We start from the raw sequence: 19,934 nt of genomic DNA on the forward strand, positions 1-19,934 counted from the left end.
GATTGGCAGTTGAAGCCTATATTCAGAATAATCTATGTACGTAGATTATACACCACATCTAATACATCCAGAAACTGTGTGTAGCGGCCAAACCTCCATGCACAAACCATATCACCTACTGCGGTAAAATATCACTTTAAGTGCTTTGTTTATACAGGAGACGTGTCACTGACCTATAAAGAGGCAGTTGTATGAGGTTAGTACCAAACACCACATCGTGGGGATTTGACCTTTGCGACTGTATATTCCAGAGGAGATGTTGACTCAACAGAGGCTACTGCTTTGACAGGCGGTACTGTTTAACCAGAGGTGGTGGTATGGTATATCAGGGTTATTCTAGGGTAACGTAGCCCCCTGTGTGTCTGCAAGTAGTACCAGCATAGCTCTTATGACCTTAGTAAATGTCTTTTGAAAAAAAGGAATGATGATGTGACACAAACCCAGATTCTGTGTTTTACTAGCACCTTGAAATAGGCTGGCGGGCTGACTGATATACACGCTTTACTTTGGATAAAAGCGTCTGTAAATAGCATATATTATAAGTATTATTATATACACTGCTCAAAAAAATAAAGGGAACACTTAAACAACACAATGTAACTCCAAGTCAATCACACTTCTGTGAAATCAAACTGTCCACTTAGGAAGCAACACTGATTGACAATAAATTTCACATGCTGTTGTGCAAATGGAATAGACAAAAGGTGGAAATGATAGGCAATTAGCAAGACACCCCCAAAAAAGGAGTGATTCTGCAGGTGGTGACCACAAACCACTTCTCAGTTCCTATGCTTCCTGGCTGATGTTTTGGTCACTTTTGAATGCTGGCGGTGCTCTCACTCTAGTGGTAGCATGAGACGGAGTCTACAACCCACACAAGTGGCTCAGGTAGTGCAGTCCATCCAGGATGGCACATCAATGCGAGCTGTGGCAAAAAGGTTTGCTGTGTCTGTCAGCGTAGTGTCCAGAGCATGGAGGCGCTACCAGGAGACAGGCCAGTACATCAGGAGACGTGGAGGAGGCCGTAGGAGGGCAAACACCCAGCAGCAGGACCGCTACCTCCGCCTTTGTGCAAGGAGGTGCACTGCCAGCACCCTGCAAAATGACCTCCAGCAGGCCACGCGTAAACTAACACCACCTGACATGAAAACAATTACACACAACACATGATGGGAAACAGAGGGTTAAATACAAGTAGCTTAATTGGGGAAATGAAAACCAGGTGTGTATGGAAACAAGACAAGACAAATGGATATATGATTAATGGAGCGGCGATGGCTAGAAAGCCGGTGACGCCGAACGCCGCCCGAACAAGGAGAGGGGCCGACTTGGGCAGAATTCGTGACAGCGGGGCTATCTATCCACTCCCACATTGGATGTTGAGTGATTTCTATGTTGCAGTAAAGAACCAAATGGTTTGGTTTGAAAAGCCATCTCTGCTTGAATGATGTCTAGCTACCCAGCCCATAGGATTGATCGAGACAGATTTAAGACTTGTCCGATTTGAGTGACAGGCTGTTTATGTCAGCTCCTAACATCTGACAGATGACTGACAGTTCTGTAAGTGATTTGAGGTCTATTACCGTTATGCGGTTAGGTCCAGGCCAAAACAGCCCATGCTGATCTTGAAGTCTGCACTCCATAAATAGGACCAAATTAATCATATGTGGGGAGTTTCTCTTGTTGATATCTTCACAGCTGTTGTCTACATAATTAATGATTAATAGTACAGCTATATATCCTGTCTTTTATAATATTTGTTATTAGAATTACTTTCGCTGGTATTTTAATATCATTTAGTTTCTCCTGGCTTAAGGAAATTCTACAGTATGACTCGTGCGATTTTGTCCTCCCACTCGAGGATTGCTCCTCACTCTTATGCCCAAATCCAAATAAATGAATATCTAGTGCCTAGGGAATAAGCGCCAGTTTGGAATTTGATCCTCAGTCTTCTGCTTTTCGTCCTCTGACCTTTAACCTTTGACCCTTGACCCCAGAAAGTCCCAGCGTTGTCCGGCCCTGAGTAAGCTCGTAACCCAGCACTCCCCAGTCATGGTGTCCCTGCTGCCGTATCCGCGGGAGGAGGCTCCTCACCTGTTCCACCGCAACAGACTCAAGAATCAGAGCCAGGCCAAGCTGTGTAGTCCAGAAACCCTGATGGAGGAGCTCAAAGAGCAGTTGACCTCTGTCAGGTAGCTAACAGTCACAGCACAGGGAGGGAATAGCCCCATCCCAGGTCTGTTTGTGCTGTCTTGCCAACTCCTATGGCCATTGTCACTCCAATTGTTAGCAAGACAGCACAAAGTTCTGGGACCAGGCTAGGGAATAGATATGTTCGCTATATCAGAAGGTTGAATGGAAGAACAAACTAGATGTGTAAGAGACTGATAATATGCACTAGAAACATTGTATTGAACTTCTGAATATCTCTTGTACAGTGCATTCGGAAAGTATTCAGACCCCTTGACCTTTTCCACATTTGTTACGTTGCAGCCTTTTTCTAAAATGGATTAAAAAAAAATATTTAAAAAAATCACTCAGGAATCTACACCCAATACCCCATAATGACAAAGCAAAAACTGTTTTTTAGACATTTTTGCAAAGCTCTGTCAGGTCTCTTCAGAGATGTTCGATTGGGTTCAAGTCCGGGCTTTGGCTGGGCCACTCAAGGACATTCAGAGACTCGTCCCTAAGCCACTCCTGCATTGTCTTGGCTGTGTGCTTAGGGCCGTTGTCCTGTTGGAAGGTGAACCTTCACCCCAGTCTGAGGTCCTGAGTGCTCTGGAGCAGGTTTTCATCAAGGTTCTCTCTGTATTTTTCTCCTTTCATCTTTCCCTCGATCCTGACTAGTCTCCCAGTCCCTGCCAGCAGCATGCTTCACCGTAGGAATGGTGCCAGGCTTCCTCCAGACGGGACGCTTGGCATTCAGGCCAAAAAGTTCAATTTTGGTTTCTCCAGACCAGAGAATATTGTTTCTCATGGTCTGAGAGTCCTTTAGATGCCTTTTGGCAAATCCCAAGCGGGCTGTCATGTGCCTTTTACTGAGGAGTAGCTTTCGTCTGGCCACTCTACCATAAAGGTAGAGGCTGATAAAGGCCTGATTGGTGGAGTGTTGCAGAGATGGTTGTCCTTCTGGATGGTCCTCCCTGACCAAGGCCCTTCTCCACCAATTGCTTAGCTTGGCCGGGCGACCAGCTCTAGGAAGAGCTTTCCATTTAAGAATGATGGAGGCCACTGTGTTCTTTGGGACCTTTAATGCTGCAGAAATGTTTTAGTACCCTTCCCCAGATCTGTGCCTCGACACAACCCTGTCTTGGAGCTCTGCAGACAATTATTTCGACCTCATGGCTCGGTTTTTTCTCTGACATGCACTGTCAACTGTGGGACCTTATATAGAAAGGTGTGTGCTTTTCCAAACCATGTCCAATCAATTGAATTTACCACAGGTGGACTTCAATCAAGTTGTAGAAGCATTTCCAGGATGATCAATGGAAACAGAATGCACCTGAGCTTTCGAGTCTCATAGCAAGATATGTAAATAAGGTATCTCTGTTTTTTATTTTGGATACATTTGCAAAAACAAAAAAAAAACCTGTTTTGTCTTTGTCATTATGGCGTAGTGTGTGTAGATTGATTAGGGGGGGGAGTATTTAATCCATTTTAGTATGGTAATGTAATGTAACAAAATGTGCTCAAAGGGAAGGGGTCTGAATACTTTCCGAATGCACTGTATTTCCACACCCCTGAACTTATGTCTGTTATGTTTGAACTTTGAAATCTGTTTTCCTAGCTTTGGGTTTCTAGGGAAGCCTCTGAGCCAGTTCAGCTACACCACCCTCATGCACAAGGGAGCCAACAACGAGGAGGAGGAAGATGATGAAGACCCCGGCGTTCGTGGCGTCCATGTTAGAAGCAGTAAGAACACCTTCAACGCAGCAGCCTCAGCCGTGCCAATACAGCCGCCTCACGGGCCACCACAGAGGGGGTGTGTGACGGAGAAGTCCGTCACTGGCCGCGGGCAGCGTTTGGTACACTAACACACACACATTCACCGCGCCTCCCTGCTCCGTTATCAGCTACGTTAACAATGTTGTTCGACACACAAGTTAACTTCTCTATCTTAGTACATACATTTCCCCCTTTATTCTTACCTCCCGCCAGTAACAGTTCATGGTATAAAGAATATACAGACAAGCGTTCATGTTTAATTTAAGCAACGTTTATTGTACTTATCAATGTTATGGACGTGCGCCTTGTTTGTTTGGTTCTGTTCCTCTCTCTCCATCTCTGTAGCTTCCGGGTGTGCTGGGATAAGGACCAGAGCTACGGTAATCGGGCTGGCTTTGTAGTGCCTGTCTCGAATGGCTCGTTCATGTGAATGAGCTTATTGGAAGACTCCATGTCAGTAGGGATGGGATTTTGTAAATGTTATATTGGTATATTGTATCATGAGAAACGTGTTGCAAAGTATATCATTCATGATGTTTAGCTGAGTGGATAATGTAGGCTTTGATGAAGGTAATTGCTTAATTAATTAGCGCTGGGTATGCTCTGATGGGAGGGGCTTCCCCTACAAAAGGAGCCTCTCTTTCAGTTCAAGGGGGGGACCATTTTGGATTGAGCTGTTGATGGGGCAGCATTGTTTTTGTTTTTTTTAGCTGTCCCATAATGGGTACTTTGGATGGCAGAACTGTTGTTTTTCTTCCATATTCACTATGTAAATAAACACCCGTGCACAGAAGTACGTTTGCGGCTCCGCCATCTTTTTATTTGATAGAGGTTAGGTTTTTCAGTTTAGCTTTCTGGCCTACTCTACGTGACAGAGTGCCCTCAGACACAGAGTGATAGTATGTGCGCGTTTGTGTGTCTGCGTGTGTGTTTGTGTGCAGTGGCGCGTATTCATGCTCTTTGTGTTTCATAATTGTCCTTCAATTCGCAAGTGGCTGAATGTATCACACCAGAGAAAGCATCCAATCGAGCGAAACAGCGTCCTTCTGTCTCAGTATGTCTGGCCAAAAAGAGGATGACATTGTTGCCGCCTGTAACATTGAATTCATTAGCAAGGGAAGCCAGCAAGCATTTGGCCTCCCTTGATAATGTTTAAATAAAATAATAGCCAATCAGTGTTGAGCTAAACTGAGTGAGCTCTACTGTGAATGGTCCTGGCGCACCAAACAAAAGTGTCAAGTGAAGCCATTTTGGATATGACTTCACACAAATCATATTGCATCAAAAAATGGTTCCATCTCGTTGTGTCGTTGTCCTCCGGTGGCTAGCTAGCTAGATACAATCGTCCCTTTCCTAAATTAGCCATGGATGGAGATAGGGATTTGGACTTGTGGACTTGGTGTACCAGCCAATGATTATAACGGCAATTCTGATCCAACCATAAAGTCATACATTGTGCCCCTGGACTGACAGGATGGAAGTTCAATATGTAACTAGATATAGTAGGCTAACGTGAACGAGTTGGCTCATCGTTGGCCATGAAATTAGGTTAGGCTAGCTGGCATGCCTTTTAGCCAGGTAGCCTAGTCTAGGACAACACAAACTAAAAGTAGGTCGGCTACTGTATGACAGAGAGGAAGATTGCATAGGCGTTCCTCTACAAGTAGGGTGAATCAACATGTTTTTTCTACTTGTGCCCACACAGAGACACACAGAGACACACACACACACTTCCATGGACATTCACTATTCCATTCAACTAGCTCAATGTAACACAGCTAGTTTTATGCTACTACTTTTCCCTATACCCATCATGAGGTTGCTACAACCTAGTCTGAATGAAAGTTTACAACGTAGATGCCAAGATCGAGTGAATTTTGAGTAATCAAGGTGACAGACAGTGACACATTCAATACCACCTTGCACACTTGCCTGCATCTAGCTGATCTAGGGTGTAATCATTAGTCCAACAGTTGCAAACAAGAGTTTCTATTGGGCAAATTCAGGTATGTTTAGCCCTGTTTCGTTCCATTTGCTTTCGTTTAAGAAATGTTTTTCAACAGAATCGGCAGAATGAATACAGTGCTTCTACACCTGCATTGCTTGCTGTTTGGGGTTTTAGGCTGGGTTTCTGTACAGCACTTCGAGATATTAGCTGATGTACGAATGGCTATATAAAATAAACTTGATTGATTGATTGAATACACCCCTGAATACAGTTCACTTTCATAGCAGCCAAATAAAAACAGCATGATCACTTTGCATGCTGTACATATAATTCCTTCTCGCAACTGTCTACGGGCTCTCCTCTCACCTTTTCCCCTTCCTTGTGGACTTCAGTGCACAACACATTAGCTGTGTGACCAGGCGAAAAAACCTTTCCAAGACAAACCTTCATATCATGCCCTCTAACTGCTACAATCATGCAGCACAGTGTACTGTCAGAAAGCAGTTTAGCAGTTAGACCGGTGGCAATAAATGAATACCACCAAAAGCTTGCTTTGACTTGGAAGAGGTCCAGTGTTGGATAGCATAGCCAGCTGCTAGCTAACATAGCATCCCTCTCTGTTTGAGCTGGGTGTTTGAGTAAACTAGGTAGCTGCATTCGCTAAGCTAAGTGAAAAAAATAAAATACAACCAAATATAGCTAGCTTTCTCTCTCTCTGCCTCTCTCTTTCTCGTTCTCTCTCTTGCTTCTCCTTTATTTTCGAAGAAATGAATTTGTTAAAAAGTGTTACATTGTTTTGTGTCAACTACTCACCACATTGTATGCACTGCAGTGTTAGCTAGCTGTAACTTATGCTTTCAGTACTAGATTCATTCTCTGATCTTTTGATTGGGTGGACACCATGTCAGTTCATGCTGCAAGAGCTCTGAAAGATTGGGGGACATCCTCCAGAAGTTGTCATAATTACTGTGTAAGTCTTTGGAAGGGGGATGAGAACAATGAGCCTCCTAGGTTTTGTCCTTTGGCTAAAACATGGTGCTACCTTACAGAGTGCTGCTGATGCTACTGTAGACCTTCATTGTAAAACCTTCATTGGTCCTCCCCTTCCTCCTCTGAGGAGCCTCCACTGCCCAGCACTGTCAACACTTTGTATTCAACACTTTTATAAGTCATAAAAGGCACATCATTCCCTTTTCCCACTCAGCGCTACAACAAGTACTGCAGCACTAATAAGTGAGTATCAAAGTGTATCTATAGGTTGAGTTGCTGTTGTTATTATTAGCGGCTTGGGTCTTTTTTAACATCAATGAATATTTCACTTTCTCTGTTCATAGGAGTAACAACATGAATTTGTGCGTGAGGCAGAAATAATGTGGTGCAACTCGAGTTCCGCGGTCAGCTGGAAGGCGGTGTCCGTTTTTGGTCAGCGGAGGAAAGGGAGAGCGGATGACCCTCAGTCTGCTGCTGTCTCCCTCCGCTGAGATTGACCATCAGCCCAGTAAAATCAAAATCAAAGCTAATTATTTCAATGTATGCTCACTCAGCTGTGCCTCACAAATAAAACAATGGCTCTATTACCGGTGTGATCATATAGCCTACCTCAAATGTTGAAATATCATTTTTTTTTTTTAAATGTCTTGAACAACAATGCACTGGCATGGCAATTCAAGCAAAGACAATATGCAGTGATAATGTATTGGGCCTATAGCTTACTGCACAAACCTCATTGCTATAGTACTGTTTTTAATTGGTTAATGTTGCATAGGCTTCCATTTTTTAAGTTGACTCAAAAAGTGATCTTGAAGTTGGTGACCACTGTTCTAGAGTTTTCTCTGTTAACACTATCAACGTTTTCCTTTACTGTGGCAATTGTGATCGAATCAATGCAATGTTAGCCACTTTCAATGCAACATACCGAAACAAAACTAACTATGCAAGAGATTTTGTTGTAGGCAGATCGCATCGGAGTAGGATTCTATTGCATTGACATGGACAACTCGGCCCATATTCTACAGACTGGTGCCGCATAAACAATCAGAGCAGCAGTAGGCCTATATGCAAATAGACCCTTGCCATATATGGATCTGTGCCATTCACTTTGAACTGGACTGTGTTTACAGCATGAGTGGTCGTGAGTAGATGCGCTTATTTTGAGATCAAAGTGAGAGCTGCATGTAGCCAGGTGTCCACATTTTGTTCATATCCTTTGCTAGTTAGTGAGCCCAATTATAGAACATTTGTAGTCAGCAATAGGGGAGTGATTGCTTCCTACAAGAGCACAAAATGTGTACATTAATAGAAATATTTTAAAAGCAAGTCAGGTAAAGAGCTTTCTTTTGTCTTAAAGGGGTAGTGTTGTATTTTGAGACAGGCTTGAATAAGCTAAGTAGCCAATAGGCAGAGGGTAGCATAATTTAGCCTATTCTCTGTAATACTGGTATTGGGATAATAATGCTTTTTATTTTGTAAAGTCAGTGGTTTCTTGCATCAAAAAACAAAACAACATTTTCAGTCACCTTGTTTGAAGGACAAGTGGATAAACAGGTTAATGTCAAGCCCTGCATGTTGTTTTCAAAAGTCTCATGGAATGTAGGCCTATATTGAACACCACACATTGGCTGCTACTGTAGGCTGAATGATAGAACAGCTATTTCTATGTTAAAATGTTTTAGGATGCATTTTCTCCATTGTTTTTGATGTTAGGTCACTCTGGTAGGTCTACATTATGATCAAATAGCCACAGTAGCACACTTGGCCACTGTTAAAACTCTAACCTAAAGCGGGTACAGCCTCAGTGTTCATAGTAAAGGCATGCTGGAAGTTGCACAGACTTTTCACAACGTTAAATTTGCGCTCAGCAGAACAGAAATTTGCACCTGGTTATTGATAAATGAACAAAACAAGAACATTGTGCCATTTGGTTTGCTTAATATAAGGAATTTGAAATTATTTATACTTTTACTATTGATACTTAAGTATATTTAAAGCCATATACTTTTAGACTTTTATTTTCACTTTTACTTGAGTCATTTTCTATTAAGGTATCTTGACAGTTGTGTACTTTTTCCACCAATGATTCTGCCCACTGTGTGACTGTTCTCTTCTTGTTGTCTAGGCCTTATACATATCACAGTGGTGTATGAACTAATGGGTTATAGAGCAAAAAACGGAATTGTCATAACAGGTTGTCAAAATATTATGGCTTTTTTCCTGGCTATGCTTAATTCAGAGATTTTACCCACACACTGCTACTGTGTGCGTTGAGTTTCACATTGTAGCCTTGAACCAAGGCAGAGAGAAATAGCTGCTTTTTCCCAAACATATGCCTGCAGGTTTATTTTTGGATTATTTTTCTCAACATTTAAGACATTTGCCTCTGGGCTATCATTTGAAATATAATTTTTATATCCTGTTTACGGTTTGGATGTTCTGAACTATTATTATTTGCCACCAGGTGATGCTGTTGTTTGAGCTATAACGAAATGTGATTTCCTCTTTCAGTATTACTGTACAATCAATCCATCATTGTATATGGTTCAGTTTCAAAGCATATATAATGATCACAAAATACCATGGTATGTATTCAATGCATCACTATCATCCGTAAAATGTATAACTGCTAAGTAAATCTCATGCTACAGTATGTAAATCCTGCGTCTTTCATACTGACTTATACATTATATCCATTTGATGTAAGACAGCTGCCATGACTCTTTCCCCCAGGGTGACTTGCATGTCTACCAGTCAGTGCTGCCTGTGTCCAATCCTCGTATAACAGAGGGCCATAGCTTCTCAGCATGCTGTGGCTGCACCAGCCACTGTGGCAGAAGGGGCTTTGCCTTCACTCTAATTGGCTGGGTAATCTGGGATGCCAGAGCCTGCTCTGGAGGCTGGGGAATGGGACACAAGGTGCAGGGATGGAAGGGGCCGCTGGAGGGAGGCTGGAGGCTGATCCCTCCATGGCTACTCCTTTATACGGGCTGGATCCGACCAGGAGGGCAGGATGGCAGGAGTCAAATCCCCCTATAAATTTCATTCCACCAGCCTTGGCAATGGCTAGGTTACACCATGCTCCAGACTCTGAACACAGAAGATTCCCTTAAGAAGTAAGCATGGGGAAGGAGACACAGGGTCACACTTTATATTAAGTTACACAGATACTGTGGGAACAGGGACCTTTTATTTATTACAATTCAGTCATTGTTTCCATCCCGTTATCTGCAGATACCACGTATAGCTAAGTAATGACATAGTGGTTATCAAAGATGATCCGTTTTATTGAGATAGTAGTAGAGAAAAAATTACACACGGTATAGGTACTAAGTACAGTGTGGCCATTCAACTTGTAGGCCAAATAGTTGCATGGCCGTATGCAAAGTTATCAAAAAAGATTTTCCTAAGTTAATAGTTGCATGGCCGTATGCAAAGTTATCAAAACAAGATAACCCTAAGTTGGTCAATTCTGGTAAGCATTATTATGAGATCAATATACTCACTCAGAGTTGACGCTGTAGTTAACCTTTCACCATAAAAGATCTTTGTCCTGATACAAAATGTATTGGTTTTGTCTTGCTATAAAAAGCACAACCACATTCAAGAACAACACCCTAAACTTGGAACTATATTCACTAAAAGTTTCTGACAAATAGTTCAATAAATTCCCACAAAGCCTCCTCTATTCTCCACGCATTAGGCCCTTGCTCTGCTCTTTAGAACGTTGCGGTCCTAAAGTCTATGCTCTCTGAAACAGTTTGCGGTTGACGCATGTCACCTCTTGTAAAGGACTAGCCAGGCCTGTAATTACAATCCATATTGAACAATGACAGGGGATGTTAAGGGATTTCTGTTTGAAGCAGACGACCAAAAGCAGAGCACCCTGCTTATGATTAGGAAAACTGTGTTTCATAAAGTTGAGGGTTATACAGTGCTGACGACGAAAGGGTATAGGTCTATTGTACTCCTAATTTAAAACAGTGTTATGTAAAAATCCTCCATCAGCCCAGTAAAATCAAAATCAAAGCTAATTATTTCAATGTATGCTCACTCAGCTGTGCCTCACAAATAAAACAATGGCTCTATTACCGGTGTGATCATATAGCCTACCTCAAATGTTGAAATATCATTTTTTTTTTTTAAATGTCTTGAACAACAATGCACTGGCATGGCAATTCAAGCAAAGACAATATGCAGTGATAATGTATTGGGCCTATAGCTTACTGCACAAACCTCATTGCTATAGTACTGTTTTTAATTGGTTAATGTTGCATAGGCTTCCATTTTTTAAGTTGACTCAAAAAGTGATCTTGAAGTTGGTGACCACTGTTCTAGAGTTTTCTCTGTTAACACTATCAACGTTTTCCTTTACTGTGGCAATTGTGATCGAATCAATGCAATGTTAGCCACTTTCAATGCAACATACCGAAACAAAACTAACTATGCAAGAGATTTTGTTGTAGGCAGATCGCATCGGAGTAGGATTCTATTGCATTGACATGGACAACTCGGCCCATATTCTACAGACTGGTGCCGCATAAACAATCAGAGCAGCAGTAGGCCTATATGCAAATAGACCCTTGCCATATATGGATCTGTGCCATTCACTTTGAACTGGACTGTGTTTACAGCATGAGTGGTCGTGAGTAGATGCGCTTATTTTGAGATCAAAGTGAGAGCTGCATGTAGCCAGGTGTCCACATTTTGTTCATATCCTTTGCTAGTTAGTGAGCCCAATTATAGAACATTTGTAGTCAGCAATAGGGGAGTGATTGCTTCCTACAAGAGCACAAAATGTGTACATTAATAGAAATATTTTAAAAGCAAGTCAGGTAAAGAGCTTTCTTTTGTCTTAAAGGGGTAGTGTTGTATTTTGAGACAGGCTTGAATAAGCTAAGTAGCCAATAGGCAGAGGGTAGCATAATTTAGCCTATTCTCTGTAATACTGGTATTGGGATAATAATGCTTTTTATTTTGTAAAGTCAGTGGTTTCTTGCATCAAAAAACAAAACAACATTTTCAGTCACCTTGTTTGAAGGACAAGTGGATAAACAGGTTAATGTCAAGCCCTGCATGTTGTTTTCAAAAGTCTCATGGAATGTAGGCCTATATTGAACACCACACATTGGCTGCTACTGTAGGCTGAATGATAGAACAGCTATTTCTATGTTAAAATGTTTTAGGATGCATTTTCTCCATTGTTTTTGATGTTAGGTCACTCTGGTAGGTCTACATTATGATCAAATAGCCACAGTAGCACACTTGGCCACTGTTAAAACTCTAACCTAAAGCGGGTACAGCCTCAGTGTTCATAGTAAAGGCATGCTGGAAGTTGCACAGACTTTTCACAACGTTAAATTTGCGCTCAGCAGAACAGAAATTTGCACCTGGTTATTGATAAATGAACAAAACAAGAACATTGTGCCATTTGGTTTGCTTAATATAAGGAATTTGAAATTATTTATACTTTTACTATTGATACTTAAGTATATTTAAAGCCATATACTTTTAGACTTTTATTTTCACTTTTACTTGAGTCATTTTCTATTAAGGTATCTTGACAGTTGTGTACTTTTTCCACCAATGATTCTGCCCACTGTGTGACTGTTCTCTTCTTGTTGTCTAGGCCTTATACATATCACAGTGGTGTATGAACTAATGGGTTATAGAGCAAAAAACGGAATTGTCATAACAGGTTGTCAAAATATTATGGCTTTTTTCCTGGCTATGCTTAATTCAGAGATTTTACCCACACACTGCTACTGTGTGCGTTGAGTTTCACATTGTAGCCTTGAACCAAGGCAGAGAGAAATAGCTGCTTTTTCCCAAACATATGCCTGCAGGTTTATTTTTGGATTATTTTTCTCAACATTTAAGACATTTGCCTCTGGGCTATCATTTGAAATATAATTTTTATATCCTGTTTACGGTTTGGATGTTCTGAACTATTATTATTTGCCACCAGGTGATGCTGTTGTTTGAGCTATAACGAAATGTGATTTCCTCTTTCAGTATTACTGTACAATCAATCCATCATTGTATATGGTTCAGTTTCAAAGCATATATAATGATCACAAAATACCATGGTATGTATTCAATGCATCACTATCATCCGTAAAATGTATAACTGCTAAGTAAATCTCATGCTACAGTATGTAAATCCTGCGTCTTTCATACTGACTTATACATTATATCCATTTGATGTAAGACAGCTGCCATGACTCTTTCCCCCAGGGTGACTTGCATGTCTACCAGTCAGTGCTGCCTGTGTCCAATCCTCGTATAACAGAGGGCCATAGCTTCTCAGCATGCTGTGGCTGCACCAGCCACTGTGGCAGAAGGGGCTTTGCCTTCACTCTAATTGGCTGGGTAATCTGGGATGCCAGAGCCTGCTCTGGAGGCTGGGGAATGGGACACAAGGTGCAGGGATGGAAGGGGCCGCTGGAGGGAGGCTGGAGGCTGATCCCTCCATGGCTACTCCTTTATACGGGCTGGATCCGACCAGGAGGGCAGGATGGCAGGAGTCAAATCCCCCTATAAATTTCATTCCACCAGCCTTGGCAATGGCTAGGTTACACCATGCTCCAGACTCTGAACACAGAAGATTCCCTTAAGAAGTAAGCATGGGGAAGGAGACACAGGGTCACACTTTATATTAAGTTACACAGATACTGTGGGAACAGGGACCTTTTATTTATTACAATTCAGTCATTGTTTCCATCCCGTTATCTGCAGATACCACGTATAGCTAAGTAATGACATAGTGGTTATCAAAGATGATCCGTTTTATTGAGATAGTAGTAGAGAAAAAATTACACACGGTATAGGTACTAAGTACAGTGTGGCCATTCAACTTGTAGGCCAAATAGTTGCATGGCCGTATGCAAAGTTATCAAAAAAGATTTTCCTAAGTTAATAGTTGCATGGCCGTATGCAAAGTTATCAAAACAAGATAACCCTAAGTTGGTCAATTCTGGTAAGCATTATTATGAGATCAATATACTCACTCAGAGTTGACGCTGTAGTTAACCTTTCACCATAAAAGATCTTTGTCCTGATACAAAATGTATTGGTTTTGTCTTGCTATAAAAAGCACAACCACATTCAAGAACAACACCCTAAACTTGGAACTATATTCACTAAAAGTTTCTGACAAATAGTTCAATAAATTCCCACAAAGCCTCCTCTATTCTCCACGCATTAGGCCCTTGCTCTGCTCTTTAGAACGTTGCGGTCCTAAAGTCTATGCTCTCTGAAACAGTTTGCGGTTGACGCATGTCACCTCTTGTAAAGGACTAGCCATGCCTGTAATTACAATCCATATTGAACAATGACAGGGGATGTTAAGGGATTTCTGTTTGAAGCAGACGACCAAAAGCAGAGCACCCTGCTTGTGATTAGGAAAGGGTTTCATAAAGTTGAGGGTTATACAGTGCTGACGACAAAAGGGTATAGGTCTATTGTACTCCTAATTTAAAACAGTGTTATGTAAAAATCCTCCTCAGAAGTTTGCCAGTGTCATTTCTCAACTGATAGTGAGACTGAGCTGAGAGAAAAGTCTGGCACCAAGGTGACAAGGCTTTTGTTGTCCCAGACGGTAATCCCAACATGTTTCAAGCTGACCACCATAGTCCCTGTTCCCAAGAAATCCAAGGTAACCTGCCTAAATGCGTTGAAAGGCTGGTCATGACACACATCAACACCACCATCCCAGACACCCTGGACCCACTCCATTTCACATACCGCCCCAACAGATCCACAGATGATGCAATCTCTATTGCACTTCACACTGCCTCTCCCCTTCTGTACTCCCTGTTCACCCACGACTGCGTGGCCACACACGACTCCAACACCATCATCAAGTTTGCTGACAACATGACGGTGGTAGGCCTGATCACCGACGGCGATGAGATGGCCTACTGGGAGGAGGTCAGAGACGTCCACATCACTAAGGACTTAACATGGTCCACACACACCTGCACAGTCATGAAGAGGGCACGACCGCACCTCTTCCCGCTCAGACGGCTGCAAAGATTTGGCATGGGCCCTCAGATCCTCAAAACGTTCTACAGCTGCACCATCGAGAGCATCTTGACTGGCTGCATCACCACTTGGTATGGCAAATGCAGTGTATACACCCTGGTTCGGACAGTCCAGAACATCACTGGGGCTGAGCTCCCTGCCAACCAGGACCTCGATATCCGACAGTGTCAGAGGAAGGCCCGAAAAATGGCCAAATACTTCAGCCAGCAAGCCTTAGACTGTTCACTCTGCTGCTATCCGGCAAACGGTACAGGAGCATTGGCTCTCAGACCAACAGGCTCCGAGACGGTTTCTACCCCCAAGCCATAAGGCTGCTAAAAATGTAAATGAAAAGGTTACACAGACTATGTTGCATTGACTCTATGCACACTAACAAGACTGAGTACAGGGCCCTCAGAAAGTATTCACACCCCTTGACTTCTTCCTCATTTTGTTGTGTTACAAAGTGTGATTTAAATGGATTTAATTGTCATGTTTTTTTGTCAAGGATCTGCACAAAATACTCTGTTAATGTCAAAGTGGGTAAAACATTTATGAAAACTTAAACATGAATATATCTTGATTAGATAAGAATCCCCTTTGGCAGTGATTACTGCTGTGATTCTTTCTGGGTAATTCTCTTAGAGTTTTCCACATCTGGATTGTGTTACATTTGCCCATTATTCTTTCCACAATTCTTCGAGTGCTGACAAATTGGTTGTTGATCATTGCTAGACAACCATTTTCAGGTCTTGCCATAGATGTTCAAGCAGATTTAAGTCAAAACTGTAACTGCCACTCAGGAACATTCACTGTCTTCTTGGTAAGCAACTCCAGTGTAGATTTGGCCTTGTGCTTTATGTTATTGTCCTGCTGAAATGTGAATTAATTTCCTAGTGTCTGATGGAAAGCAGACTGAACCAGGTTTTCCTCTAGGATTTTGCCTATGCTTAGCTCCATTCACTAACTTTTTTTATCCTGAAAAACTCTCCAGTCCTTAACAATTACAAGCATAACATGATGCAGCCACCAATATACTTGAAAATATGGAGAGTGGTACTCTTCCCTGAACAATCAATAATTTTGTATTCAGGACAGAAAGTTAATTGCTTTGCCACATTTTTTGTAGTATTTCTTTAGTGCCTTTTTGCAAAAAGGATGCATGTTTTGGAATATTGGTTTCTGTACAGGCTTCCTTCTTTTCACTTTGTCAATTAGGTTAGCATTGTGGAGTTTTTTATTTTATTTTATTTATTTATTTTACTGTTATTTTACCAGGTAAGTTGACTGAGAACACGTTCTCATTTGCAGCAACGACCTGGGGAATAGTTACAGGGGAGAGGAGGGGGATGAATGAGCCAATTGTAAACTGTAACTACAATGTCTTTGAGCCATCCTCATTTTTCTCCTTTCACAGCCATTAACAGTTTTAAAGTCAACATTGACCTCATGGTGAAATCACTGAGTGGTTTCCTTCCTCTCCAGCAACTGAGTTAGGAAGGACGCCTGTATCTTTATAGTCACTGGGTGTATTGATATACCACCCAAAGTGTAATTAATAACTTCACCATGTTCAAAAGGATATTTATTGTCTGCTTGTTTTATTTTGACCCATCTACCAATAGGTGCTCTTCTTTGCGAGGCATTGGTCTTTGTGGTTGAATCTGTGTTTGAAATCCACTGCTCGACTGAGGGACCTTACAGATAATTGTATGTGTGGGGTACAGAGATGAGGTAGTCATTCAAAAATCATGTTAAACATCCCCTGTATATAGCTTTATTCTTGTGTATTTTATTCCTCAAGCTACTATTTTTTATACAAACAAGTTTTACTCGTTGGGAAGGACTCGTAAGCAAACATTTGACTGTAAAATCTACACCCATTGTATTCTGCACACGTGGCAAATAACATTTGATTTGATTTGTGCGAGAAAGGTAATATACAAGCATAGAGCCTGATACAAAGTTTGAATGCATGGTTACTTGTAAGTTAGAAGCAATGTCTGCCATTCACAGTATGAGAATGTCATAACAATTTTATCAAAGTGCTCATTCAAGATTCAAATACTGTCATTTATGCGTGATATGATTCTATGATTCATACCGTAGGCCAACTAAAACTGGATCCCATTTAATATCACTTTAGGAGTGAATTATACCAGCAGGGGGAGACTTTGCATGGAAATTAACCATAGAAATGGGCTGACTGGAAAATTGCTTACAATGACCCTCTTCTGGACTATCAAGGCCATCGGGAAAAACAGTTAGTAGCACAATTATAACTTCAAGCTGTCACAGTCATTTCAGTAAAGTAATACTTTGTTAAAGGGGAATGTTAAGGTCTGACGAGATGACTGCAATGGTTTAATGGTTATTTATGCCTCTCCGTTGGAGAGAAGATGCAGATAATTATAACCCACAAATTAAGATGATAAATTATATTATAGTTGACTAATGGTAACTGTACTTTTCTGGAACATGAAACAACATTTGATCATTATGTAAGCTATTAAATGATGTTTTATGTATATCGTGTCCCATGTAGCACAGTTGACATAGCTTGGTGCTTGCACTGCTACAGTTGTGGGTTCGATACCCATTTGGGACTTGTACTTAAAAGAGTATGCGCTCACTGAACGTCTATCTGGATAAGCGCGTCTGCTAAATGACTGAAACGTCAATAAAGTACATCTAGATGCAAGCAATAGGATATTTCATTTGATGGCAGTGCGTTGTAATGATGTAGATAGAAAATGCTCTTGGCTTGAACGATGCACCCATATGGTCGGAGGAACTGTCAATCATTTCACGATCTCTTCCTTATCTGTCCTGTGTTTTCTTCCCGACTCTCTCTCTGCATACGGTTGAGTTTCTGTGAAGTGTGAAATGGCCGAATCGTAGCGAGTTTAACGGAACTATACTATAAGTGAATAGAAGTCCGGATTCAACGGTGAAACAACCAAGTCAAATGTCCTACCCAGCAATTTGACTCAAAATATATTTTTTTTGTAGGAAAAAGTGCGTGGCGGAATAAGAAAACGCAACACGTATCCGGTATTCCACTCTAGAGTGAGAGAAACGCAAGGACTGGAGCGAGGGTGCAAGGGGAGAGGGGGATAGTCGCAAACAGAAGAGGGAAGGGAGAGAAGGAAGAATATTTGGTATTTTGGCTGTATCTACACATTTTATTGAAGGAATAATGAGGAACATTTGGATAATTTTGACCCTCGGCATGACGGCCTTTCTCTCGGGGGAAAGGGTAAGTTTTTAAAAGTGAACAATTTCGATTTGCTTGCGGGGTAACGTTAGATGGGAGAGAAAACAACTTCGAATCTGGGACCACTCACACTTGTATGTGCACAGTAACGTACATGAAGCAATTGTGACTGTAGCCTATTGTTGTCCTGAATGTGACACATTGTAGCCTGTCATATTACAACTCAATAGCAATGTGAATTTAATTTCGGACAGTGGTAGTTCTTGAACTGTAGTCAATATTACATATTTTTCTTTGGCCGGTCTAGTTTGTCTATGCTGCCAATGTTTCAACGTTGATAGTTTGCTTTGAAGAGATACATATTAATTTTAGAGTTTGTCGAGTTTAATTTCAGTATTTGAACATCTCCGAAACTATCATTTCTACGTACGTGGCAGGTTGCTGGTCAAACATAGAGGAACCCTTTCTGAATGGAAATAACAAGAATACTTTTTACAAATCACTGCTTATAATAAACTAACGTTACCTGTTATCAGTTGGCCTTTGGAGGGAATACAACCTAGCCTGGTTCCATTTACGAAGCTTTGTCGTTTAGATGTAATGGCCAATTCATATGTTATTATTGTGAAATGCAAAATAAACGCTATTGCTGCATGCAGCCTTTCCAAAATCATTTCGGCTGCGTCGACGTGCCTAGCCGATTCAAACACAGGAACGTAACCTAGCCAAATACATGTTATGTTCCGTTGCCCAGCTCAGTTGACCGTTTTGGTTATCAGAGTAAGACACAACTCCAGACAACCCTATAAGATACTCTAATGCTGACAAAGACTTTAGTGAGGGCTAAATATGGGGTTTATGGTGAGGGCTAAATATGGGGTTTATGGCAGTGTAACAATAGGTTGTTTACCTCGTGTATTACCCAAAAGGCTCAGACTTTTCTGTTCCCATTTACACGGGCTGTATCCGTGTCTCATTGGACCCATGGCTCCGGCAGACCTGCTCTCACGTGGGTGGGGCCAACGCCAGGCCACTGGTACTTCTCAGCTGGCATTTAGATAACAGTAGCTAACTGTGAACTTTAACACCTCACAAAGGCATACTGTTTTGATTACGATGCTGTTGATGCTGCTCTCCACTAGTCCTCAAAACACAATTTCCCTAGTGCAACATAAGGGTGTATACACTGTTATAAACTGAGAGGGGGGGGGGGGGGGGGGGGGGGGTTGAGCCCTGAATATTGATTGGCTAAGAGCCTTGGTACCACGGGTATGACAAAATGTATTTTTACTCTTCTAATTACGTTGGTAACCAGATTATGATAGCAATAATGCCCCTCTGGGGGTTTGTGGTATATGGCCAATATACCACGGCTAAGGGCCGTATCCATGCACTCAACGTTGCGTAGAGCTCAAAACAGCCCTTAGACTTAGTATATTTGCCGTATACCACACCCCTTTGGGCCTTATGGCTTAAGTGTAACACTGGTGTTACAGTAGAAAGTCCGCATTAGAGCCAAACATATTCGAGACATGTATGGTATTTCTTTTATTATAGATATCCAAACGTACTATTATGTGATTATGCTGTTTCTATATCCTCATGTTTGGTAATATAATTGGGGCCCACTGATTATCTCACAAATTGTCTAGAATGCTGGAATGGACTTGGGAAAATATAATTGAGCCTTTGTGTCTTTCATGTATTTGGTGCCTTAACTGAACTCTAAGTCAACGTGTCCCGCTGTTTTCTCTGTGGCTCTGTGACTTGTCACTTGGCTCCGTTCCTCTCCTGGATGGTTGTCCA

At 41.6% G+C, this 19,934-nt stretch overlaps 1 protein-coding gene across 1 annotated transcript in view; it reads left to right on the forward strand.

Annotated features, from left to right (window-relative positions):
• Nucleotides 1–17,643: 17,643 nt before the first annotated feature.
• Nucleotides 17,644–19,934, forward strand: part of LOC129831342 (syndecan-2-A-like) — a 34,690-nt gene continuing 32,399 nt past the window's right edge. Inside the window, exon 1 of the mRNA XM_055894671.1 lies at nt 17,644–18,170. Coding sequence (XP_055750646.1) covers nt 18,111–18,170 — 60 coding nt within the window. The 5' untranslated portion in view covers nt 17,644–18,110. The remainder of the gene's footprint in view (nt 18,171–19,934) is intronic.

Source organism: Salvelinus fontinalis, chromosome 32 (assembly GCF_029448725.1).
Source record: "Salvelinus fontinalis isolate EN_2023a chromosome 32, ASM2944872v1, whole genome shotgun sequence".
NCBI classification, from domain to species: Eukaryota; Metazoa; Chordata; class Actinopteri; order Salmoniformes; family Salmonidae; genus Salvelinus; species Salvelinus fontinalis.